General features: G+C 34.6%; 1 protein-coding gene across 2 annotated transcripts in view; it reads left to right on the top strand.

Annotated features, from left to right (window-relative positions):
• The window catches only part of LOC145298521 (acyl-protein thioesterase 2-like), a 224736-nt gene that overhangs the window by 191799 nt on the left and 5697 nt on the right, over nucleotides 1–27240 (top strand). For both annotated transcript variants that reach the window (XM_080144326.1, XM_080144325.1), the window contains exons 4-7: nucleotides 12207–12254; nucleotides 15919–15989; nucleotides 18020–18195; nucleotides 26295–26459. In XM_080144326.1, coding sequence (XP_080000452.1) covers nucleotides 12207–12254; nucleotides 15919–15989; nucleotides 18020–18195; nucleotides 26295–26459 — 460 coding nt within the window. The remainder of the gene's footprint in view (nucleotides 1–12206; nucleotides 12255–15918; nucleotides 15990–18019; nucleotides 18196–26294; nucleotides 26460–27240) is intronic.

Here is a 27240-nt window from a genome sequence, read left to right as displayed (position 1 = left end):
TTCAAAATTTTTAAGGAATTTGGAAGCATTTAAACTGTTGAAGAGAAAGTAATTTTAGCTTGAAAATTTTTAGCAAATCCTTATTTACTTAATTTTTTTTTTTTTTTTTTTTTTTTAAAGTTTTGAAAGCTATTTTCATCCAATAATTTTATAAATAGATTAAAACATTATGTTAAAATTATATTTAATTTTATAATAATTTGATTCAATTAATAATTTAATGACCGAATAATACTGTAATAATTAAATTTTACTTTTGAAATTCTATTTAAAAAATAATCTAAAAGCCAAAATCATAATTTAGTAAAAAGCAAAAAAAATGGCATAGTTAAAAAAGAAAAGAAACACAAATGAAAGTAAAGATTCGAGAGCAAAGTATAGTATCTGTTCTTATACTGAAGTTTATATTTTTTGATCCTCGATCAGTGAAAAAGTAATCCTTCTAGATTGAGACAATTTTAATCAAAAGTGTCCTTTTTTCGAGAACTTGGATTTTCCCCATATTAAAAACAATACCCTTGTGACAGCAGGAGGGCAAATGGCGACTTCTGAGGAACCCCGGGTAGGTACAGGTGGTATACTGCATAAAAGTATGCAACAGAAAAAAAATTTAGTTCATACACGTACAACCTGTCCAGATGAAAGAATATTTTGCCCTTAATTCGCTATAATACACTTGGCAGAATGCCTAGGTGGATAAATACCCTCTCCTCTTCCTCCATCCATCCATCACCTGATTTTGAACGTGCTCCAATATTGTTTAGCATATCTCCTAATTGTCAGACATTCTAGATGTTCCATCAATGTAATTTAAGTAACAATGATAAAAAAAAAATGCATAAGGTCACCAAAAATCAATTTCTCCCTCTCATCTTTCTCTTTATCTTTTTCGTTAGTAATTCTACTTTTGATGTGAAGACATCCTTTTCTTTCTTTTCAAGGTATATCTATATGATTATAAAAATCTGAACTATGCATCCTTGCTTGAATTTTGTCTTCAAAGAGCAGGCGATTCCATCTTTTAAAAAAAGGATGACAGGTGAAATATAGGCGTATGGGCATGAGTCAGAGGCTAAGTAATAAGGTTAGAGAGTGTTATGTTTTGGTTTCGAATCTAGCTGATGCCACCCGTCACATACACTGCTGATCAAAAATTTAAGACCACTTAAAAATCTTTAAAAAAAACAAACTTTTTTTAAGGATAGATTTTAAACTCTTCCGACTGAAGGTTACCAATACTACACTCCAAAAAGTTATGGAAACAAAAAGCTACATTCCAAAGATTTATTTTTAAAATTTACATTTTTATTAAATTAGCTTTAAAAAAAGGTTTCTTTTTAAAGATTAAGTGGTCTTAAATTTTTCATCAGCAGTGTGTATATTTGTTAGTTTTGATCTCACTATTATATATTAGTTCCAATATAATAATCGATAGAGAATTCTCTAATCTGCATGAATTATAATATTGTTTAAGTGTATCTTACAACCGGGCAATGCCAGGCAGCCTGCTAGTATATATTATATGTAGACTGTATTTGAAAATGACTGAGAACAATGGTTGGCAAAAACCTGCCTGGATTACTGTAGGATGACCCAAATTAAAGAAATTCTTGGGTTTTGGAATGCCATTGATGGTTGGTTGGTTGGTTGTTTTTGTTTTACGGCATATAAACCTTTTTCAGGTTATTTAATGCCGAATCTAGTTATTTTGAGGAACGATTTTTAATGGAGTATATTTTTTTTTAAGTCGGATTCTATTTAATCCATAGTTGGGACCCTAACAGGTACTACCACTCCAGGTCAGAGTGGACCTGGGAGCAATGGCAATTAAAGGGTGGCTCCACACTCCCCAAGGCCCGCAAGGTGGGGCCTCACCATCGGATATAGTTTTAGGTCATATCCAGGACCGCAATGCCATTGAGGTTATCATAAAGAAAAAAGATGCTGAAAACAATGTAGACTGAGTATTCAAGAAAGCATTTCCTGGTAAAAGACCGTCGGGTTAATCTTCCAACATGCTGAACTGATCAGATATACAGCAATATAGAACTTTTGTTATTAGAAAGATTGGCAAAATACCAAATTTAATTCCTTGAATACTGGTCTGGATGTGTCATTGGGGCCCTGTTGTTGGCATCCACTTTTCTTGGCTAGGTCTCTCATCAGCTAAAACCCGATCTCATCTTCCTGTTGAGATTAGTCATTGTCCACTCCGTCATCTGCTCGATCTGATCTCGCTAACTTGCCTCACTACCAAAAGGATCTCACACCTCAAGGCTAGTCAGAATCAAATATCAATTTGTCAGGTGCATTGTTATTTAGGTCTAACACAGAAAATCCATCAATAACTTTATATATTAGATATATTCTATAATGGTCCTCATCTTTTGGTTGTGATGTGCGGTGATCAGATACTGGTTGTTGATGTTGGATCAATTTCAGATTTTTTGTAAAACAAGATTAACTTTTCATTTGATTATCTTGAGAGAGGTCAAATTTGAACAGAAGTAGATATTGTATTTTACTTGGGAAAGGGAATAACAAAATAAAATAAATAAAAATGTCTTGAATTGACAAAGAGGTTCTTCCACTGCATTAACCTAGATTATTGATGTATACAGGCTATTGGTTTTCATGTTCTAAAGAATGGTTCGATGAATATGTATAGCCATTGAGACTGGATTCCAAGTTAGCTCATCTGAAAGCAATAATATTTATGATCAGTGAATTAACTTAGATTTACAAAGCTGAGCTTCATTTGATGCAAGTCAACTAAAACAGACTTCATGAGATACATTGAGTGTCCAGATAGTAAAATTCAGTTTATATTAAACTAGCAGGACCTGTGTTGGGTGTTAAAATCAGAGGATAAACGCAAACTCTCTGCATTTGAAAATGACCGTTTAAGAACCCGACGGTCAGCTAAATCTGTCTGAATTAGTGCAAGATAATACAAATTAAAGAATTTTTCAGGTAAAAAAAAAATACTGACTTGTTTAAGTATGCAAAAGTCAAGGGGAATAATTCTTATATCTATAAAAATATTTGAGGAGTAAGGTAATAAAAAAAATCTCTGTAAAGATGTTATCACTTGTCCACCCCCCCTCCATGAATAATCAAAAATAAAGAAAATCTGTATGATGTTCGTATCTGACAGAATATCATATTCCAAAAATCATATAAATTGATCAAGTAGTTTTATTTTTATAAAGAAAATAATTTTTTAGCATATTTGAGTTTTCCAATGTCAGACCCTACCCATAGCTTTCTGAAAAGAATCTAGCGAAAGTTTGAATTATTTGCAGTTATTTCCCTTGTTCCTTCTCTGTTTCCAAAATGTTGTTGCTGTTCGTTTAGCCACAAAATTTGCTTTTCTTAAAAATAAAACTACTTCATCAATTTGTGATTTTTTTTGATGTACAATATATCCTTTCTGTTCCGGGCATGTATATTTTACAGATTATTTTTTCTTCATCTAAAATATGTATTTACAGAAATAAACTGACGCAAAATAAAATCTATTCCTGCCAATAACATGGTGGACAGAGAAATAAAAAAAACTAATTTAAGTCAATTATTAATATGTCAGATGGATTGCTATTTGGGTCTGAATGTGTGTATGCGTCTACAAATAAGTAAATAGTTGATTTCTGAACAAAGCCAATTGATATGTGGAATCGGCATTCCTTTGGGTATTTTTAACCTAGTTTTAGCCTTACTATATTTACTAAAAGACCTCCTGGTGTTGCCCGGTCGTATAATACACCATAAATATTATATTTTAATTTATGTAGATTACTTATTATAAAACCAATTCTCTATTGATTATAATCCAATATATAGTGGTCCTGGATATGACCTTAAACTATATCCTATGGTGAGGCCTCAGCTTGCAGGCTTTGAGGAATGTGGAGCAACTCCTTAATTGTCATTGCTCCCAGGTCCACTCTGACTTAGAGTGGTAGTATCTGTTAGGTTCCCAACTAAATAGAAACTGACTTGAAAAAAGCAAAAAACAAATATATTCTCTTAAAACATGTTTTCTTCAAAATCACTGGATTTGGCATTAAATGACCTGAAAAGGGTTTGATATGCCGCAAAGCAAAAACAACCAACCAATATATAGTAATGATTTCAAAAGTTATAAAAAAAACCGGTGCCATCCACTAAAATCAAAATCAGAACATTTAGCACTACAACCTTAGTTGTTATTTATCTCTCCAGCATTGTTACCATCTGATGAACACGAAAGGTAAAAAGTTAAACAACTTTGAGCTATGAATGTTTAATTTTTGCACATGCGTAAAAGTAACAACAGGAGTAATGTTTTATTCGACTTAGCCTGCCAAGGTCAACTGTTTTGTTTTCAATTTTGACTCCTTAGCAGCAATTTTTGCTGGCAAGAAACAAAATCGAAAGTGTGCTGCAGGTCCAGATACTCTATACATCAAATTTCAACTCTGTCGACGAAATATTCAGAGAGGAGTTTGGTACAAACTTTTCACACACCCACCGACAAGGTCACTGATATATATATATATATATATATATATATATATATATATATATTAAAAAAATAGAACGCATACGTTAGATACGTTTTGAAGCCATCCAACGCAAAGAATAAACAACTTAAAATGTTTATCAATATATTTTGGCAAAGAAACTTGTCCTTATCAAGATTTTTTTTTTCTTTTTCTTTTTTCTTTCTTTTCTTTTTTTCTTTTCTTTTCTTTTCTTTTTTTTTCTTTTCTTTTTTTCTTTTCTTTTTTTCTTTTCTTTTTTTTTCTTTTTTTTCTTTTTTTTCTCTTTTTTCTTTTTTTTCTCTTTTTTGTTTTTCTCCTTTTTTTTGTTTTTCTCCTTTTTTTTGTTTTTCTCCTTTTTTGTTTTTCTCCTTTTTTTGTTTTTCTCTTTTTTTTGTTTTTCTCTTTTTTTTTGTTTTTCTCTTTTTTTTGTTTTTCTCTTTTTTTTTGTTTTTCTCTTTTTTTTGTTTTTCTCTTTTTTTTTGTTTTTCTCTTTTTTTTGTTTTTCTCTTTTTTTTGTTTTTCTCTTTTTTTTTGTTTTTCTCTTTTTTTTTGTTTTTCTCTCTTTTTTGTTTTTCTCTTTTTGTGTTTTTCTCTTTTTTTTTCTTTTTCTCTTTTGTTTTTGTTTTTCTCTTTTGTTTTTGTTTTTCTCTTAAGCCTCATGATGGTACTACTAGATGGGACAAATCTATTTAGTTGTTGTTCAATAGTATTTCTTTTTTTTTTAATAGTCCAGGATGCTCTTGGCATGTGGTAAAGGAATAATTGGTTGGTTTCCTGTTTTAAAGGCGTTGGTAAAAAACAAAAACATTGAACCACAACTAAACGAACTTGTTCTGCCTAGTAGTACCACCATGAGGCGTAAGAAAAGAAAAATCTTGATAAAGGAGAGTTTCTTCACCGGAATATATCAATAAACATTCTTTTAAATTGTATATTATTTGCATTGGATGGCTTCAAAATGTATTTTTACATATGTGTCTAATTTGATTTCCTATTTACCAATACCAGGAAACCAACCAATTATATTATAGGAAACCAACCAATCTATATAATAGGAAACCAACCAATTATATAATAGGAAACCAACCAATCTATATATCTAAAAAAGTGAAAATGGCCGGGTGTGTGTCTGTGTACTTTTCCCTACCAAATAACTCATTCAATTTTCAGTTTAGAGACTCGAGATTTGACAGAGGAAGTATTGAGATTTGGGAAAATCTTTTTAATCAGTTTTCGGACAGAAATTTGGCTGTCAAGGGGTCAAAGTTTAACGATTTGAGCTTTGAAAACTCTACCAAACTCCTCCACCAATTTTGGGTCTAAGCACTTAAAATTTTAAATCTAGGTTATTTGGACATGGATCAAACTTTTTAATTTGATTTGAGCCCCCCCCCCCCAAATGTTAAGGGTTAGAATTGAGGTCAAAGTTAAAAAGAATTTGACCTCTGCGGTCTCTACCAAATTACTCAGTGAATTTCTGGTCTAAACATTTGAAATTTTACATAAAGAGTATTCAGAGATAGGGCAAGCTTTTTAATCGGTTTGGGTTGAAAATTTGAGCTGCCAAGGGGTCAAAGTCTAAAAGATTTGACCATAGCAGTGTCTAGCAAACTACTCAGCCAATTTTGAGTCTAAACATTTGAAATTTATACATAACGGGTATTCAGACATGCGGCAAGCGTTTTAATCAGTTTTGGGGGGAGAATTTGGCTGCCGAAAGGTCAAAGTTGAAAGAGTTGACCTTTGCAGATTCTACCAAATTCCTCCGCTAATTTTGGGTCTAAATATTTGAAATTTTAGATGTAGGTAACTTGGACATAAGTAAAACTTTATTTTGATCTGAGACCAAAATAATTTTAAGGAGTCAAAATTGGGGTCAAAGTTTAAAAAAAAAAAAAAAATTGACCTCTGTGGTCTCTACATAATTACTCAGACAAATTTTGATCTAAACATTTGAAATCTTACATAAAGTGTATTCACACGTAGAGCAAGTTATGAACAGTATATAGGGCCCGAGCAAAGCCGGGCTGAACTGCTAGTTATATAATAATAACTAGCGAGGGGTACCCGGCGTTGCCCGGGTGTTTGTAGGTGTGTGTGTGTGTGGTGTTAAATAAAAAAGAACCCGGGGGGGGGGTAGGATCGAACCCGAAGCCCTAAGGCGAAGATTGAAAATAAAATCGGCCAGCCAGAATGAGTTAGTGAAAGATGTTTGAATTTATTTAAGAACGAAATTGACAGGTGCGCACCTGGAAGTCATCGAGCGTTACGACGACGACGGCGTAGGTTTGTTTGTTATAAGCGAAGTAAAAAAAGAAAACAACGTTAACACTTAAGCGGGGAAAAAAAACACAAAAAAAAAACGTAAGGCAAACGAACGATGAAAACAGAAAACAAACACGTGAAAAATGGTTTAAATAAGCCTGTTTCGATATTAAAATTTAAAAAATCAGTGGGTACCCGGGTGTTTTTGAGTGTGTGGTCGGGGGTGGATAAGCGTAGTAAAAAAAACCCAGAAAAACGAACGTTATGTGAAAAATGGCTTAAATAACACTGGTTCAATATTTAAATTTAAAAAATCGAAAAAAAAAAGAAAGACATCTCACACCACGATTCGAACCCAAAACCTTTAGATAATGAAACAATGCGCTAATCAACCGACCTAATGCGACGTACATGAAATTTTTTCAGTTTTTCAACTATTTAAAGTAAATCAGATCATGACGTCAACTGACGCATGCGTAGAACCGGTCGAGAGGGCCGTTTTTGTTGACCCCCCCCCCCCCTGTCGAAAATTGTCAATTTCGGTGCGAAAAAATGAACGTTTTTGGACAATTTTTCGATATTTTTTGAGCGAAGGATGGAGCTTCAATATGATACCGAGTTTCTGAATTTTTGTCGTGTCTGTCGAAAGTTTTTAGCAGACACACATACATACACACATACATACATACTTTTTGCTTTTATATATATAGAAGGAAACCAGCCAATTATATAATAGTTCTTATTCTTACATATACTTATGTTTCATGCTTTTGCAATCATCAGTGTAGGAGGTGGCAAATCCAGACACAAAGCCACCTTTGACTCCATTCGCCTTTACCTCTGGATAACTAAACAATTGCCATGGAAATGAAGGGAATTAACATATAGATACAAAATTTGGGCACAGACGTGTGTGTACAGGGTAACCCAAAAAAACGGGCCCCAACTCTAATTAGGCCTCGTTTCTTAATGTGAATGAAATGAAACTTTGGTCATAACTAGTTTCTTACATTCAAAACATCACATCAAAACACGAGGGTCTTTGGCCTTTTTTTCTCCGTTCTACAGCATATGTTCTAGATGGCCTCCATTTAGCTCCGTGCATTTCTTGAGGCGCAGCACGAAGTTGTCCATGACGTTCTTACAGACCGAATTGGTAATGGCTCTCATCTCCTTCCTGATGGCTTCCTTGAGTTCCGTGATGGTTCTGGGTTTCCCTGCGTAGACTCTGTCCTTTAGATAGCCCCAAAGAAAAAAATCTGGGGGGCATAAGTCCGGGCTATGGGGTGCCCACTCAAAATCAGTCTTGAGACTGATCACTCGGCCTCTGAAGTTCTCTTTCAGCCAATCTCGGGACAGGCTTTAGGTGTGGAACTAGAACTTGCTCATGAGCGATGGTAGATGGTCTGAAGCTCACTCTTGAAGGTTTCGAGGACCTCCACATACCGCTCCTTGGTGACTGTCACTGCTGCGCTAGATTCTTCGATAAAGATTGGTCCGATGATGCCTCTGGCTGAGATTGCAGCCCACACCGTGCACTTAGGGGAGTGCTGGGGCTTGGTGACTACTTCATTGGGTCTGAAGGACTCCCAGAAAACATTTGTCTTGGAGTTCGCCTTTCCAAGATGGAAGTGGGCTTCATTTGAAGTCCAAAGGAGGTTAAGGAAACTTGGTGTCTCCTCAATCTTCTCGAGCATCTTGACTGCCATAGCCCTCCTCTGCTTCTAGTCTGAGGCTGTAAGGGTCTGCAGCATCTGTATTCTGTATGGGTAAGCCCTGATATCGTTCACCAGCACTCTCCTGCAAGTCTCATGGGACATACCAAGGGACTGACTTCGCTTACGTACAGAGCGTTTCAGACTTTGCTGGAGAGACTCTCTCACTCTTTCGACCAGCTCGACTTTTCGCTCCTTGGGACGTCCCGAGTGGCTTAGACGGTTCTCTCTGGCAGCGTTGAGGTTCTCCACGTCCCATACTTCTCGAAGTGGTCCACTCAGTTCTGAATTCTTCTTTTGGAGGGAGCTTTTTCACATTTGAACTGACGCATGAAACTGTCCTGAGTTTTCTTAAACGAGCCTGTCTTGTAGTAAAATTTAACACATTTAGCTCCCATTGGGGTCTTTGTGTACTCACGGTCGTTGACTCTGCCATGTCCTGTAAAATAAGGGCAATCGGTGAATAAATAATGGAGATATCACAAAGTGTACACGGGGGCCCGTTTTTTCGGGCGGGGGGTGGGGGTCACCCTGTATATATGTGTGTGTGTGTGTGTATTTCCGTGTGCATATTTTTATTTTACAAGAAGTTCACCATATATCGAGGCTTGGAGGCCACTTAAGGATAAGGGTTAATGTGTGTATTGTAATCATTGGGACAGTTGCGTAATCGTTTGTAGAAGTAATTTGGTATAATTAGATTATTTACGATGATGGGTGAACAGAAACTTGTTTATGTTGGACTCGAAGACAATGATATTGCAGTCAGTTGGAAAGCAAACCAGTGGAACCGTTCCACAGGCGGGCAGTTCTAGAGAAGAAGCTTTATTCATGGAATCCATATTTAGGTTTAGGCAATGAGAGTGGGGGGAAATTATTGGTAATGATTTTGGCTAGATGAGTGTTTTTGTGAAGGATTGGCGAGGGAAGACCATAGATTGGAGCTCAGCCGAACACGTGCCATGAAAATAGCGATAGAGCAGGGACAGGCTCGTTTCCGTGTATTAGAATGTTTTCATCTTAAATTCTACACAATTATGCAAAATGTAGAAACTATGCATAAATAGAATTCAGCATAATAGTGAAAAGAAACCAATCATATAATAAGGATCCATAAGAAATAAAGTAATTAATGAATGCTCATTTTTAAAGGAATATGCAAATTTGTTAATTTTTTATCTAGTCTCTTGCATATCCAGGACTGAGTATATTAAGAAGTTCATTTTAATAATTTTTAAATAAAAAAAGTAGGCTTTTAATATCAATGTCAGAGCAAGAAAAAAAAACTCAACTTTATAGATGAAAATTTAAGGAAATGCGTTTTTCTTTTTTTAAGAGCATATACAAACGGAGGGGAAAAAAGCTGTAACTTGAACATAATTAGTACGGCCAATTCTTTGTAACCATTAATGAAACTTGTCCTCTAATTAGTGGCATTCCAGCTCTTTTTAATAATTGATTCATGTAAAAATTATCACTAAATTGCGCCTTTGATAAAAGTCTAAAATAGTTAAGAACTAGTAAACAAGATGAACAATGCTTCTTTCTTAGAACTGCACGCCTGTAGAACTCACTTCCACTTGCCTGCTTTCCAGCTGACTACAATTTGGTCATTTTCAAGTCCTACATAAACAAATTCTTGATGAGCCATCCCCTTAAGTAATCCAATTTATCAAATTTCCACTACTAATGATTACTACAATATTGTCCCATTGAGTACTGTACACTCATTAACCCTTATCCTCAAGTGGCTTACAGACCTTGATAAGAAGTGGTGACTTCTATGTAAAAAAAACAAAAAAAAAAACAAAAAAAACTAGCAACGAAGGTTGAAGTTACATATAATTTATAACAGATGTAGCAGAACTACAAAACACAGATAGTTTAGTTTCAAAGTGTAGAAACTATGATTTTGTTTTTCAAAATTTTGTCTTGATGAAGGCTATCTTATCGAGGCTAAAATAATTGTTTAAGTCTGAGCAAAAAAAACCCAAAACATTTAATTGCATAAGTTTAGGAAAGTTAAGAGATCATATCAGTGTCCATTTTGTTTTCGGATGTCTATAAGACAACCTCCATTGAAATAAAATTTTGAAAAAAAAAAAAAAAGAAGTCTTAGTTTTGACATTTTAAAGCTATGTGGGTTCAGGGTTTGAATTTAATTCTAGTACATTTGCGATGACTTTCTTTTCTTAATCTAATATATAATACTCACTCTGTCTGTCTGTCTCCATATTTTCAAACTCTATCTCCTCTGAAACTAAAAGTCACAGAGTGGCGCTAGAGGTCTCAAATTATTGGATTTTTTTTTATGGATTATTCTTTTATGGGTCTTTAGTCAGTTAAAATAGTTTTTAAGGGGTCAAAAAAGGGGTCAAAATTGCAAAGATTGTTATACATTTTGTACATTTATCTTAGTTTATTTTTAATCGGTTCCTATCTGTGTCACGTTGCTACAGTGGTAACGTCACCAGCTTTGAATGCTCTAGTTTTGATTTCCGTTTCAATTCTATCTGATGACACCGAAATACTTTTTTTTTTTCTTTTTCTTTTTTTTTTTCTTTTTCTTTTTTTTTTTCTTTTTCTTTTTTTTTTTTCTTTTTCTTTTTCTTTTTTTTTTTTTTTTTTTTTTTTTACACATTTGAAATCACAACTCTAATAATATTGTAGAGTTGAATGTAATAATCAAAGAGGAAAGCGCCCGTGTGTCTGTGTGTGTCGTGCGGTCATACAACTTACCTTCGGATGGGATCTGAGAGAAAGAGAAATTAAAGATGGCAGCCATGGATTTATAAGGTGTAGTCTTGTGGAATCTCACGAGATCTCATCTTCCACTGCACATATTTGCAAATGGAATGGGGTTAGTTTTCTGGTAAAATGTCTGTTGGCAGAGGCAGTGGGGAGAGACGTGCTGGAAGTTGAGAGATAAAGTTGTCAGTGACGAATTCTAGCTGGACTTTTGCGTATTGCATTTGGTTTATTTTGTTTTGCTGTTTACCAGCCCATGTAACGTCAAATATATATACGAAATCTGGACAAATTAAAATATATTTAAGCATATTTTATGACCAGGCAAAGCTGTGTGCCCCCTCCCTCCCCCCGCTAGTTTTTTTTTTTTTTTTTATAAGTTAATGATTTGAGTTACTCTCTGGGCAAAGTCTGTTATTCCTGCTAGTGTCATTATTTTATGAAGATTTTAATAGCCTGCTGAAGACCTGGAAAGGAGAGAAAATAAAATAAAGGATTATGTTACCTATATAAGAATATGCTAACACATTTCATTTTCGTCTGTCCGTTAGCACCTTTCACACACACAAAAAAAAAAAAAAAAAAATTTTTCTGATCAACAAAGATAGCAATTGGTGATTAGCCTGATGTGGCTAATAAAAACAATTCCGACTTCACCCATTTTATAATGAATTGTTTCCAATTCAAATTATGCTATCTTCTTGATGAAAACAGTTTTAAATAAATGCATTTAAAAAAGTTCAATTCTTTTTATTGAAGGACATTTAGCTCACAATCTTTTACATTTTTTAAATGAGTTAAATAACTGTAATTAAAAAAAAATTTTTTTAAAGAATTTTCAAATTTTTTATATATAAGAAAAAAGTCGGATGTGAGAATTCTACTTCACTTTGCCTTTGTCTGTTTCTAACCCCCTTTCTAAATATACTTTTATATTTTATTTTATTTTCAGATCCATGCAGTCTGTCACATTAAATGGTGGACTGAAAATGACATCCTGGTAAGAAAAAAATAATTTTTTGTATCGTTGATTTTTATTTTGTTTTTTTTTTTTCTGCTTAGTTATCATTTATGAAAGTTACTTGTAACTAGATGATAAAGGTTAATGAAATGAATTGTCAGTTGAATGATGATGAATATCATAAGAGGATTGAAAACACTCGGCTGGCTGAAAACACTATCAATGATTTCCCCCACTCTTTATCTGTGCCTAAACCTAAACGTAGATTCCATGAACAAAGTGTCTTTCTTAGAACTGCACACCTGTGGAACTCTTCCGTTTACCTGCTTTCCAGCTGACTACAATATGGTCGTCTTCAAGTCCAGTGTAAACAAGTTCTTGATGAGTCGTTCCTTTTAAGTAATCCAATTTACCAAATTTACACTTCTAACGATTACTATACTTTTGACGGCTGTACACTCTTTAACCCTTATCCTCAAGTGGCCTTTGGACCTTAATAAGTAGTGATTCCCTTGTAAAATATATATATATATATATATATATATATATATATATATAGGTTTAAGGCTCCTAAAATTCATACTAGAATTGTCTATGAGATAAAGTATTTAGTAAAATTGAGTTGTAAGTGACTCTTCTGGAGGTTGGAGTTTCAATCCTCAGTACAAGTGACACTAAGAATACAATTGCAAATGAAAACAAATTACCTAGTACTGGCTAACAGAATGAGACCATGCTCCTCCCTGGATTAAATGAAGGGTTCTGTTTGAAATTCTCTGCAGATTTCTAAGTCTGACAAGGTACACTTGATGAAGGTTGGAGGTTACATCGACCGAAACGTGAAAATAACCCTAAAGCTGAGAACAGTAGTCTGAAGTATCCCAGTTCATATGAATACTCTGGTGTTATTTTGTGGAGTATGGATTCGAGAGTTCCTTTTTCGGCAATATCATGTGATTAGTAAAAAAAAATATAATTTGTTAGAAAGTTATTCTAATCAGTTAAGCAATTTTCAACATATCTGTCGGACAACCTCGGTTGCATCGCAGCAATGTTGCACCCCTGTGCCTGTTTACTTTAACGAAATATGCTCTGATGAACTCATAACACTTGTGCTCCTTCAGCATGCATACTCCTGACAAGCAACAAAATTCCACGTCTTCACTGTTGAGGTTTCTAGATGCCAGAAAGCCTTCTACTTTAATAGTCCCTCCCCCCGGACTGCTAAACTGTGGAATTCCCTCTGTATTCCTGACAGTACTGACCTGCAGAAGTAATGTGAACCTGTTGCAATATTTTGGATGTGTAATGGGGTATGATCCCACACAGTCGGACGATTCTATTTATAAACGATGCTGCTAGGAACTGCCAAATCAAATTAATTCACGTTCTGCTACCAACCAATCAGAAACCAGAATTGCTCCATAAATATTAAACCTTTTCTATAGCAATTTTGCATGTTTTTTCCGTCTTGACACGGTAAGAATCTTTTGCTCTGTGGAACTGTCTACTGCAAACCAGTCACCTCTCAGAACTTGTGTGTAACAACGAACCATCGGAAACTGTTGTGAAACTAAACATGGCTTACACTTCTAGTTCCTTGTTAAAGATGATCCCAAATAGTAGTCCTTTATGTTCCAAGTGGCAATATGCCTTGTGTAGAATAAAAAGGAGTAAAAAAAAAAAAAATTTATTTTTAAAATATAAAAATAAATATTGAATGCACTCCACAGTATTTTTTTTACAGATGAAAGACGTAAATTTATTCCGTTACAAGTGATTAAAAAAAAAAATAATGTCTAAAAGCCATTAGATCTGTCTTATTGAAATGAATAGATTAACAGTCGAAAGTTTTAAGAGGATTGAAAATAATGAATAAATTTTGATTTTTGAGGACAGTTTATAACAAGTGTTTGTTGATGTTAAATTTGAAGAAGACCATGTTGTAGTCTTCAAGGAAGTAATTTTGTAGCAATGTGTTTCAGCAGATAGGAAGTTCTTGGAAAGAAATTCTGTTCAAGGAAATTGCGCTTGATGTAATGCACACGCAAAAAGAAGAGGTCTTTGTAGTTGTGGTAGATAAACAAGTTCTTGCTGTAAGTTTTTTTAACTTATATGTATATCAGGGCTCTATGGACAAATTGATAGTTAGTTAACCATTGACAACTAAATATTTTTGTTAGCCAAATAGAAAAGTTACTAGCTAAACCCCCGTGATTTTTGGAATATGACATCTTCGTTCTGTGATGATTATGTACATAAAGTTTTTTCTGTGTTTTTTTTTTAATAAGTGTAATTCTAAATATACAACAAATTTTATGTTGATACTTGAAGGTATAAACATTCTAATTTCTTCAGATGTTTTTTTTTAAACAGCCTTCATTAAAAAAAAATTAGTATATTGTTATATTAGACTTTTGTTGTTTAAATAATTTAACTTTGTTCGTCTTATTTTAAAAAAAATTGAAAAGATTTTTCATTCAGTAGTGAGCTTTGGAAGATTGTCAATGAAAGAAACACAATCACCAAAAGATAAGTGTTTCATTATTTCTAGTCACCACTTTGAAAAATCACGCGCAAATGCGACTGTTTCACTCGCAATGTAGAGCCCTGTATATATATATATACATAATATATATATATGGAAATCGCTCCAGACAAGGCATAAAGTTAGGAGCTAACAAGAACAAAGAATGATTATCACAAAGACAGGAGATGCCTATTGTCCTTAGTTTTGAAAAGATCAAGGCTATAAGATGAAGGAAACGCCTAGTAGGAAGAGTTCCACATGCGATTTTGGGAAGAAGCTACTGGAATAGGAAGCTGTTTTACAATAAAGTATTAAAATAGTAAATTGATGGCGAACACTAGACAAAGTGAAACAAAAGAAGCCAGGAATAGATCAAATAATTCTGAAAAAAAAAAAAACACGTCATAATAGTATTTATAGAAAAGACTGAGACTAGCAACATCATGTCTGTAAGAGAGAAGTTGCAGAGAAGAAAGAGTGATATCAATTAAATTAGATATTTTTCTGCACCTTCTCAAGAACCTTCAAATAAGACAAATTCACTAACCCAAATATAACGATACTCGGTAGATGGTTATTTGTTTGGTAATTTTGAATTTGTCTTGGCAAGCAATTCGCTTTTTTTCTATTGAAGATAACTTGAAATAAAATCTTTTTTAAATAGTAACAAAAAGCTTACTATGTTGGCTCTTTGCCTGCATGCTATTGTTATACCATTTCGTGAAAATGATAGGTTTTAAATAATCACTGCAGTTCATTCATCGTTTCTTTATAAGGTTAAAAAGCTGATGAATGAACTCTATAAATAAATAAAAATTCAACGAATGAATCAAAAAGACATGTCATTTGCTTGCTTTTTCGTTATTTTGTCCTTTAGTCCCCACATTTCATGAGAAATGTTTCTGACAAAGAGGGAAGAATTGCTGTTTTCTGGATCGGCGGTTGTGCACAGGTGGTATGTGAATATTTTCAATCCTTTCATCATATTCATCATCATTAAGCTTTCAATCTGTCTCTTTAACCCTTTATCATTGAATTATTTTTTTATTTTTTTTTTTTGGTAAGTGGTGATGTTTTTTTTTTTTGTTTTTCTTTTTTGTTTTATTTTTTGAAAACTAATTATTCTCGCATTGTTTGTATGATGTCACCTATTTTTATTTTCTTTCAACTTAGGTTTGACATTCGCGGTTTAAGTCCTGACAGTCCTGAAGATGAAGAAGGAATTAAAGAAGCATCTCAAAAATGTAGGTAAATCTTTGATGTTTTTGTGGCTCAATCTTCTTACCCAAACAACCACCCCCATCTTATGTTTGTTTTTAATCATTAAAAGATAATGTTTCTATTTAGTTGCCAAAAATAGCTTCTTTCTTATCTCCATATGTAATAAAAAGATTGCAGAAATTCCCTTCTGAACCAAAGTACCATAGGTTTGCAACAACAGATGCCACATACAAATTTATTATGTCTAGACTATTGGCCACTATCTTACATAACTTTAGAATTACACTTCAGACACATTTAGTCGTTATAATAAAATCCTACATTACATCCTCGGAGCAACACAATCATAATTGCAGCATCTTTAGAGGAAGTAGTTTCAATTTTCCCCTCTAAATCTAAAGCCCTCCCACTGCCCCCAGTCATCACCGAGAAGAAATATACACATTATATATATATATATATTGTCTTGGAACCCTTCATAACTGGATCAGAGACTCATAGACATAACATAATCTTTCCATTTCCTGATTCAAAAATAATATTTTCTCCCTTCTTGAATTCTGCCTATCCTCTTTGACTGAGAGCTGACAAATCCATTATTCCGGATTATACATCTTATTTCATAAACGAACACTCAAGACCATTTCAAAGATGGCATCTCTCTACACGAGTCAATCGTTTTAAAAATATTAACCCATATACAAACATTAACCGCTCATAATCAGAATGCACACCTTAACATCGCGCAGACATCCCCACAAAAAAAAGGAAAAAAACCCTGAAACAAAACATTACCATTTACGTTTTTTTTGTTTTTTTTTTTCGTTTGTGGCATTAACCACTTAGAATTAAGTTAACGGCCCAATATTTCATGCAGGTATATGTATTAAACTAAATTAGTTTGCTTACATGACCACGTATTTGTTATGTTTGATTATAGAACAATTGTTTTTTTGTTTTTTTTTTAAAGATAAATTTTTACCTTAGCTCCACTTGCAGACTTTTCTGTAAAATGACGATTTTTGTGGTTTTCCACTATGCTGATTGAAAAAAAATCTCATATTTGGTGAATACAAGTACGTTTCAGTATAAAAAGCCCTGTATTATTATGCACTTTAAATCCCTGACCACCAGATTAGTACGCACAGGTGAAGAACAAATCTATTTCTATTTGACTGACACTGACACCCCCATTTCTTTTTTTTTTGGTTGGTTCATAGTATTTGCATGTGGGGACCTGATAGCGATTATGGTTAAATTTGGGGAAAATATTTTTACTCTTCTCACAAGATGAGGTGTCTATTCCGAAAGCCGTTCTAAACATGAGGAGGTTGGGGGGTTGGGCAGCATTAACAACAACAACAACTGTATGTTAATTGTTTTTTTTTTTTTATGGGAGGAGGGCATGCTTCCACCAGGCAATGCCGGTTAACGGGTCCTGCTAGTAAGAAATAAGTTAGATATGGGATTATTTTTAGGCAACTAAATGGAAACCTTAATTTAAATGATTGAAAACAAACATAAGGTGGGGGGGGGGATATTTTTATTTATTTATTTTTTTAATTTATTTATTCATTTTCTTTTTTTTTAAGGAGGAAAATGATCTGAATTCAATTTTCTTTGGGTTCAATTTTGTTTTAAACTTCTATCAAGATGTTAAAGTGACAGTGTCTTATGTGTATGCCTCCTGTGCATGCTACAATCTCTAGCTTCCACCAACCTGTCTTTTTTTTTTTTTTCGTGTGTTACCAATAATGTCCCCCACTTTCCATCTGTGTTCATCTGGCGCCCGTTCTGTTTATGCGTGCCCTCCTACGGCACCCCCTGCCCGTTCCATTTGTCCGTGCTTATACTGACCATCCCCTTCCTGCTTATTTTGTCTAGGTTTATCCCCTTCCTTTTGTGTACACCTATAACCTCTCCTACCCTTGTCTCATCTGCTTTTTCTTTCTTTCTTTTTCCTAAAGAGGAGAAAAAAAAAAAAAAGTGATATTTTTTTATCTATGTTTCATTTTTGCCTTTAAAAATACTTTTCTTTAAAATTTTTCTGCAGTAAAGGACTTGGTAGATAAAGAAGAATCTGAAGGCATTCCGAGCAACAGGGTCGTGATTGGAGGCTTTTCTCAAGGCGGTGCTGTTGCCTTGTACACGGCATTTACCATGTCCAAACCGTTGGCCGGTGTCATTGCTCTCAGCTCTTGGATGCCACTTAATAAACAATTTCCAGCCGTAAGTTTTGCATGCTTTATAAAATTAAACATTTATGCTTTAGTTTTCCATATATGGGAAAATGTGGGTGGTTGTTAAGAATGTCCAATAAAAAAAAAAAAAAAATGGTTGAAAGAAACAAATAGTCAACAAAATAACTATTAACAAAGGCGATAAAAGTTACTTTTTTTTAATCTACCTGGATCATTGTTTTTGATGTGTTTTTATCTATATATAACTTTTCCTTGAAATACTATATTAAAATTTACAGTGGCTGCTTTCAAATTTCAGAAAAAGTTTTGAGTGGTGGATTTTCATCTTTTTTAAGATACAAAGCAAACATATGTAACAAATAACTATTCCAAGTGCAATAAAATTTATTTTTCTGCCTAATTGAAAGGAGAAAGTGACACACACGCACATATATATGTAAATTTATAAAATTCACTGTTTCCATTGTTTTCTCAGAGATACAAGGTTGCAGAGTGCCCTGGTGGGTCAAATGATTGCATTTTTTGTCGATCATTGTTTTATGGGTGTTTAGTTGATAAAAATAGCTGCTAAGGGGTCAAGATTGAAAAAAAAAATTGGAACTTGGCAGGTGTAAGTCAACTTAATGTGCTCTTGTATGCATGCACAAATATACATTTATGTTTTGATTAAGTTTTGATTATTTCTTATCCATCTGACGATAACTCAGACAGCAACGACTGAGACTAGAGCACTTAATGCTTTGTTTTCGATTCCAGTTAATGACATCAAAATCTTTTTTTTTTACTTTTGAAATCACGAATATATATTGGGTACAATCAGTAAAGAATTTCTATAATAATAAATACAAAATCTTCGTAAATTAAATTTAAGCATATTTTAGAACTGAGCAACACGGAGCTTTATATATATATATTTGCTTAATTTAAGGGCGAACCTGAACGAGAATCACCCCCTATATAATAGTGCCCAATCAATAATAATCCACTGAAAAAAATTACAAAAAAACGAAAACCGTTCTTAATATGGGGAGGTTGGGAGTGTTTATTCTGAAAGTCGTTGTTGGGGTGCAGGGGTAATTCTTGTTCAGGTCCACCAATTTTAGGAGTATTCCAGAAACTGGAGGCAGCCATTTTTAAAATGATCCAGGTAGGTAGAAATTTATTTTTCACTCCATTGCATCACAATACGACCTTCTGAAATTTAATTTATTAATTAATGTAAATAAGTGAGGAAGTCGGCTGAAAGCAATCTGGTTCCCAAACTCCAACTATTTCCATGGCTTTTGTATTCTTATTTAAATGTGTTCTTTTTTTTTATGCTCTCAAACAGTACCAAGACATGTTGAATACAAAAAAATGTTTTTCTCTACTTTACGATAATCTGTGTACATGTGAAAACAGCCTTAATTTTGATAAGAATTTAAAAAAATCCTACATCTGTAATATAAATATCACCTATCTGTTTAAATGTATGTATGTATGTATGTATGTACGTATGTATGTTTGTATGTCTCAACTTTTGACAGAAGCGATGGATTTTCACGAGATGAGTATCATTTTGAAGCTTGACCCTCTGAACGACAAATATCGAAAAATTGGACAAAAGCATTAATTCCTTCACTGGGCACTTTTCTACAGGGAGTGGTCACTTTTTTCGCTGATATTTTTTAAAGTTATCCCGTCTTTTCGATTGTCTAGCTTTAATTTCGGGTCACTTCCAGTTTGGTAAAGGGCACAAGAGCTAACGCGTCATGTTTTTTTTTTTTTTTTTTTTTTTTTGTCACTTTCTTTTCCTCTTTCGCGGTACGGGTTTGAGCCTGCCTACTACCATTTTTTGCTCAACACACACCTCCAAACACCCGGGCAACGCCGGGCACCAAGGCTAGTGTTATAATACAGAAAAAAACAATTATTTTATATAGTTCAGATCAATGTTTAAAAGAAGGCAAAGAAAAATGAAGTTCAATATTTAAAGCTTTTAAAGAATTATTTTAAAAATTACAACTGGAATTTTTCCCCAGAAACGCATGTAAGATTTCTTTAGCTCCAAAATTGACATAATATTGTGACCTGTAATTTAATGGTTTTATATATTTATCCTGTTTTATTTAGAATTCAACCTCATTAGAAAAATAAAACTACAGAAAAAATATTTATAATATACATGCCTGTTATGGAAGGGAAATGTCATATTCCAAAAATCATGTAAATTGATCAAGTATTTTTATTTTTATAAAGAAAATTGTTTTTAAGCGACTAATTAATGATTTTTATTTAGAATTCAACCTAATTAAAAAAAATAAAACTACAAAAAAAAAAAAATCATGTACACTCTTGTCATGGAATGGGGATGTCATATTCCCAAAATCACGTAAGTTGATCAATTTTATAAAGTAAATCATTTTAAAGGAAATTTGTTGACATAAGAGAAATCTAGTAACTATGAATTATTGTAGATTTATCTCCCATTGTTTACTGACATTTTTTTTATTTTTTGTAATGGCGGGCGAGACAGTTACCTCCCAGATACTCTTAAAATTTGATTTCCTTATTTAAAAATAAAACTACTTGATCAATTGACATGATTTTTGAGATATGACATCTTTGTTCCACGAATAGTATGAAGATTTTTCTATATTGTTTTTTTTTTGTTAGTTCTTATTCAGAATCCAATCTAAGTAAACTGCCCAATGAATCCATTTAAAGTAAAACGAATTGAGAAAGCCAATAGCAAGTCAGACAATTGTCTGCCATCAATCTATTTCTGTAATGAGACGTTTTTTTTTTGTTTTTCATAACTTTCAGTTAGTTTGAAAAAAAAAAGTTCTAGTTGTTATAATTAGCTGTAATTTGTAATTAACTGAATAAGTTTCTAAACTTTCTCTTAGTTATCTATGTATTTCTCTAACCTGCTCTCATTCGGTGTTGATTTGTTTATCTCTCTCAAGGCGGAAAGATATGACAAGGTCGGGCAAGTGGTATTTGAAAAGCCAGAAAAAAAAATATCTATACTCCATAAATTTTTATTTTTTTTATTAAAAACCCTTTTTCTATTTATTTAAAAAGAAAATACAACAATTTTATAAGGGTTGTAGAATTGCATTCATCTGCAAAAGATCTAGATAATGTTCATATTCTTTTAAACATTCATTTTAATTAATTCCTTATTAGTTTTTTCAGTTTTCTTATAGGATGATCATCTTTAGTTAACTATTACATGTAATTCATGCCGATATTCTACATGATTTATACTTGCATAATATTTGCGTAAAAAGATTATAGTAAACACAAACCTCTTTCTATATATATTTATGCATACATATATATATTTGTTTAAAAAATTTTGCCTACCAAACTCCTCTGTCAGTTTTTAGTCTACAGACATGAAACTTAATATATAGGGTATTTGAACCTATGCGAAACATTATATTTGGGTTTTAGGTTTGGGAAAATCTGTGCAAAAGTGTGAAAATTAATAAAATGGAATTTGCCAGGTGAAGGTTGAATGACGGCATTACGAATATGCATGCGTAACATAATAGCTATTGGTTCATGTTTTAATTTTAGGCCTTGCAGCAAACATGTCTTCATAGCTCAGGCATTAACGTCAAAGGAAAAAGTAAATCGTAAGCTAAACGTTTTGGTTTGGATTCTTGGTGGTGGCGCACGAGTCATTTTTAAAAATATTTCTTTCTAAACTTTTTAAAGCCTTACTATATATTGGGTCCAATATAATCTATATATATATATATATATATGAAAGGCAAATGCAGTGCGCACGTTTTTGTACGTCCAAGAAAAGCTTTTTTCGTCAGGGTTCCCAGAAGGGGGTTACTATCGCTTAGAAGTGTTTATATACCCTCTAGATAATAATATCTACGATTTGCTAATGCTCGTCGCGTCTAGATTTATTTACATCGAATTTTACACAATTCCTGCTATTTCGGCCCGTCTCATGTTGATTCGGCTTTTTCGTATAAAAGTGAAACTGATGTAAAACTAATGAGTAGTTCTCGACCCAAAATCCAGAAAGCGATGGACGTTTTGGTCAATCTCAGTTTTCACTGTCACATCAGACAATTGCTTTCATTTGGACACCCTCCCCTAATAAAGGGGGAGCTGATTTTTCCCAACACATTAAGGAAACAAAACCAGGCAAAGTTGGGTAAAAAAAACAAACCCAAAAGAACTATCCCGCAGATAAAATTAAGTGCGGAATTAAATTCGGCATGCACCTGCCACTTGTAAATGCGTTTCATTCCCTGTGGCGTCATGTTTGACCTCATTATGTCACGTCACTTTTTACTCATTTTATTTCATACATTATCACTTCTCTGCCATCGTAGTGTGGCGGAACTCCTCAGCCTATTAACCTCAAGGGTTCGGGTTCGAGCCTACCCACCTACCAAAATTACTTTTTTTTTCTTTTACACCTCCAAACACCCGGGCAACGTCGGGTACTCCCGCTAGTATAATCTGCATTTATCAAAATACATTTAAGTGTATTTTACGGCAATGTCAGGCGACCTGCTAGTAATCTCTAAAATTGATCTTGGCTCAATTAATCTTAACTTGTTTTGTAAATTTGCATGTTTTTTTGTTTTTTTTTAAATCTTTTTCTTTTGATATTTTATTAATTTTCAGATAATTTTACAATGTTTTCACTATTTATCACTAGCGCATCAATCAGGTTGTTTTTAATTGCTTTTTATGCTCATCTCTTACGCCACACTCGTACACACGCATGGGTGCCATGAAAATGTTAGGAAATTAATCTTTTTTTTACAAGGGAGTCCTCACTTATCAATGTCTGAACACCACTCGAGGATAAGGGTTAGTGAATGTAAGGCTAGTAATCGTTAATGATTCAAATTGGGTACAATTTGGATTATTTATGGGGATGGCTGAGAACTTGTTTACATTGGACTTGAAGGCTACCATATTGTAGTCGGCCAGGAAGCAAGCCAGAGGAACAGTGTTTTACAAGCAGGCAGTTCTAGGAGAGTAGGCGAAATTGTCTGATTTCATATATATTTTTTTCTTTTTTATTGGTTACTTACATCTCGCACTCATGAGCAAAGTTTAGCACCTGTTAGCTTCCCTCTGATATTTCAGACAGTTACCATACGGAAGGTAGATGATGTTCTTCAGCTGTGCTGAATGCAACTAATCTAAGAGGAGAAAAACACTGAAAACACAAACTGGAGAGAAAGAGTCGATTAGCTCTGTAAGGCAATTTTCTAGTGATAATGTCACAAACAGAACACCTGCTTCCAATTTGTCATTAGCCAATATGGAAGTAGAAAACTGTCATAAGAAATCTCATGTCAGTTTGCAATCTGGTCTCGTAGGTGAGAATTTGAATGCCTACAAGACACTGTCCTCGAGTGTCTAAGGTCTCTCTGTCAGGATAACCTGGAATGAGGATACTTTTCCCTAGAAGTAAACCTTAATCAAATATTCCATATCACATAGTATTCGCTATCCAAATAAGATCTCCTCTATATAGCTAATCCACACTGGCTTTTATGAGAAACTAGCATAGGTGTGATTGCTTAAAAAAAAAAAAAAAAAAAGTTGGTGGTAGTAGGCAGGCGAGCTCGAACACGTACTGCAAAGGAGGAAAAGAATGTGAAAAAAAAAAAAAAAGACTTCTTTGCTGTTGCGTCCATCACCAAACTGTAAGTGGTGAAGGTTTAAATTAAGGCTACAAAATCGAAAAGAGGAAATGACTTTCGAAAATATCGGTGAAAAAAGCGAGCCCTCCTTGTAGAAAAGTACCCAGTTGAGGGTGAAGGAATTAATGGTTTTAGCCAATTTTTTGATAATTGTCGTCTGAAGAGTTGAGCTTCAAAACTATAGCGATCTTGTGAAAATCCGTTGCCTCTGTCACAAGTTTTATGCATACGTACATTTAAACCGACAGATGAGATTTATATTATAGACTAGCGGAGGGGGGTACCCGGCATTGCCCGGGTGTTTTTAGGTGTGTGTAGGGGGGGGGATAAGTAATAACCCTGAAACGATGTTAAAAAAATCGGAAAAACCAAATCCAAAATAAAAAAAAAAAAAAAAACAGCGAAAAAAACCCCAAAAACGCTGTGTGTATAGGGGGGGGAGTAAACTAAAGAAAAATAAAGAAACGTTGCCTGCGTGTCTAAAGATGTAAAAGAAAAAAAAATAGTTTTGGTCGTGAGGCTGGATTGAACCCGGAACGTGGAGGTGAAACTAACTCCAACCACTTAACTGTGTAGGCCAAGAGTAAGAGGAATTGATTACAGTGTTAAAATAAGGCTTATAAAGCGAGTGAAAGAGGTTTGATTGACAGATAGCCACTAAATAAGGTCATTGTGGGAGCGTTACGAGATGACGTAGCAGTATTTCGTTTCCTGTCTAGACATCTGTCTCTCTCTCTCTCTTCGTCTTCCTTACTCTAAAGACTGGAAAATGGCATCTGGCTGTAAAACTTTTGTAAAAACTTTGATCGTTAATATTTTTTGTAAGCATATTTTTTTTTTTACTTCACATTTTTGGCTTGTTATTTTTCGTTTAACTATCGTATCTAACTATTTTGAACGTGCTAATAACTTTGGTAACGTTGCCATAGCGTAGAAGTTCATAGTTTAGCTTGTGTAAGGGTTAATTTTTTTTTTACCGATAACATTTTTTTAAAAATTCAGACTGCCATTAGAGCTTGCTGACGTCAAGATCACGTGACATGACTCAGCGGGTTTTAAATACAAGTTGACCCAAAATAAATGGCCCCGTGTATACTTTATGTAGAAGAGTTGGCGCCCGTATTTTTTTGGGCAGTTATAAATCGATTTAAAAATATGTAATGTTTAACGTTAAAATGTCACTTTTTTTGGGACCCCCCCCCCCCTTCCCTGCAGAAAATCGATCAGTTGACGCACTTCTGATGGTCCTTTTGGGCTAATTTTTTGATATTTTTCATCCGGAGGGTGGGGCTTTAATGATACCAAGTTTGTGAATTTTTGTTCCGTCGGTCAAAAGTTTTTAGCAGACACACAAACATACATACATACATACATACTTGCATACATTTTCGCTTTTATATATATAGACTAGCGAGGGGTACCTGGCGTTGCCCGGGTGTTTGTAGGTGTGTGTGAAAAAAAACAGGTGCCCGTGAAAAAGAAACAAAGCCGTGACGACGCGCAGTTGGAAAATAGTAAAGTGTGAAAAAAAAAACAGGTGCGCGTTTTTGATTGACGTGACGGCAATAGCTATTCAGCAGTCAGCATTTTGTGCGGGACAGTTTTTAATGAGGTCAATAAATCGGTTTGTTTGTTTTCAAAAACCAGCTCCCCCACAAATGTTCACTGGCTCTGGGCCTGTTATTAGAGTCGAGTTTCGCTTTTTGTTTATACCGAAAACCGAATGTAACGCGTGCCGATGCGGGAAATGTGGAATAATTAACGTTTTTAAGTCAATAAAATTAAATAAACAGGCGAGCTCCGTGGGGTTAAGTGTGAGATATTACAATTTATAGATGATATAAAAAGTTTTAAGAAGTTGCGAAGCGAGCGAGCGCTTCTCTGAAAGAAGCCTTTTGTGAACATCGAGGAAAAGCGTACATGCATACATACATACATTTTCGCTTTTATATATATAGATGGTGCACCTTATTCTCCCAGTGATGTTAACTCAAGTAACAGTAAAAGCTGGATACTCCACCAGACTAGATGAATTCTTGTCCTGGAATCCAGTAAGACCACAAGAAAGATATACAACATATTTAAATGGTTAATTGGCGAGAGAAAATTATATTCTCAACTTCTTTACTAACTCAGTGTTTGAGATGTAAAGAGAGAGGGGGAGGGGGGGTACAAAGAATATTAAAGGAGAACTTTACTGAAATATTCAAATATCTGTATGTTATAGAGAAATCCAATGTTAGCCTCCGGAAGAAGGCCCCTTGATTTCTGAGAAGTTTGACTGAAGTAAAATGAAACAAAAAGTCTAATTGGAGATTGACATTTTTTTTTTATCAACTTGGATTCCTAATGTTTGAAATCTTTAAACTTCCCTGGAAATCAGTTTTCTCTTTTTGTTTTGAGCTGAACTGCTACTGATGCATGTTTTTTTTTTTTTTTTTCCCTCTAGGTTGTGAAGGGTAACCAAACTACCCCAGTCCTACAGTGTCATGGGACAGCAGATCATGTGGTTCCATTTGAATGGGGGTCGCTTACTGCCAAGCTCGTCAGTAGTTTCAACTCGAGTCATGAACTTAAGACATACCCAGGAGTGATGCATTCTTCATGTCCGCAGGTAACTACCAGTTCTCTATATCTATTTCTCTTCTGTCACCCTCTTTCTATTACTGTGTACCTCTTTCCCCTCTCTGCGTTTCTCTCTCTTTTCCTTTTCTGTGTCTCTGTAACTTTTCTGCCCCCCTCTCTCCGTCTTCATATCTCTCCTCCCCTCTCTCCGTCTTCATATCTCTCCTCCCTTCTCTCCGTCTTCATATCTCTCCTCCCCTCTCTCCTTCTTCATATCTCTCCTCCCCTCTCTCCGTCTTCATATCTCTCCTCCCCTCTCTCCGTCTTCATATCTCTCCTCCCCTCTCTCCGTCTTCATATCTCTCCTCCCCTCTGCCCGTCTTCATGTCTCCCTCCTCCCCTCTCTCCGTCTTCATGTCTCCCTCCTCCCCTCTCCCGTCTTCATGTCTCCCTCCTCCCCTCTCCCGTCTTCATGTCTCCCTCCTCCCCTCTCCCGTCTTCATGTCTCCCTCCTCTCCTCTCCCGTCTTCATGTCTCCCTCCTCTCCTCTCCCGTCTTCATGTCTCCCTCCTCTCCTCTCCCGTCTTCATGTCTCCCTCCTCTCCTCTCCCGTCTTCATGTCTCCCTCCTCTCCTCTCCCGTCTTCATGTCTCCCTCCTCTCCTCTCCCGTCTTCATGTCTCCCTCCTCTCCTCTCCCGTCTTCATGTCTCCCTCCTCTCCTCTCCCGTCTTCATGTCTCCCTCCTCTCCTCTCCCGTCTTCATCTCCCTCCTCTCCTCCCCCATCTCCATGTCTCCCTCCTCTCCTCCCCTTTCTTCATCCTTTTTTTC

Source organism: Euprymna scolopes, chromosome 2, assembly GCF_053919585.1.
Source record: "Euprymna scolopes isolate OS-2025 chromosome 2, ASM5391958v1, whole genome shotgun sequence".
Taxonomy (NCBI): Eukaryota; Metazoa; Mollusca; class Cephalopoda; order Sepiida; family Sepiolidae; genus Euprymna; species Euprymna scolopes.
This window is presented reverse-complemented; position numbering and strand designations above follow the sequence as displayed.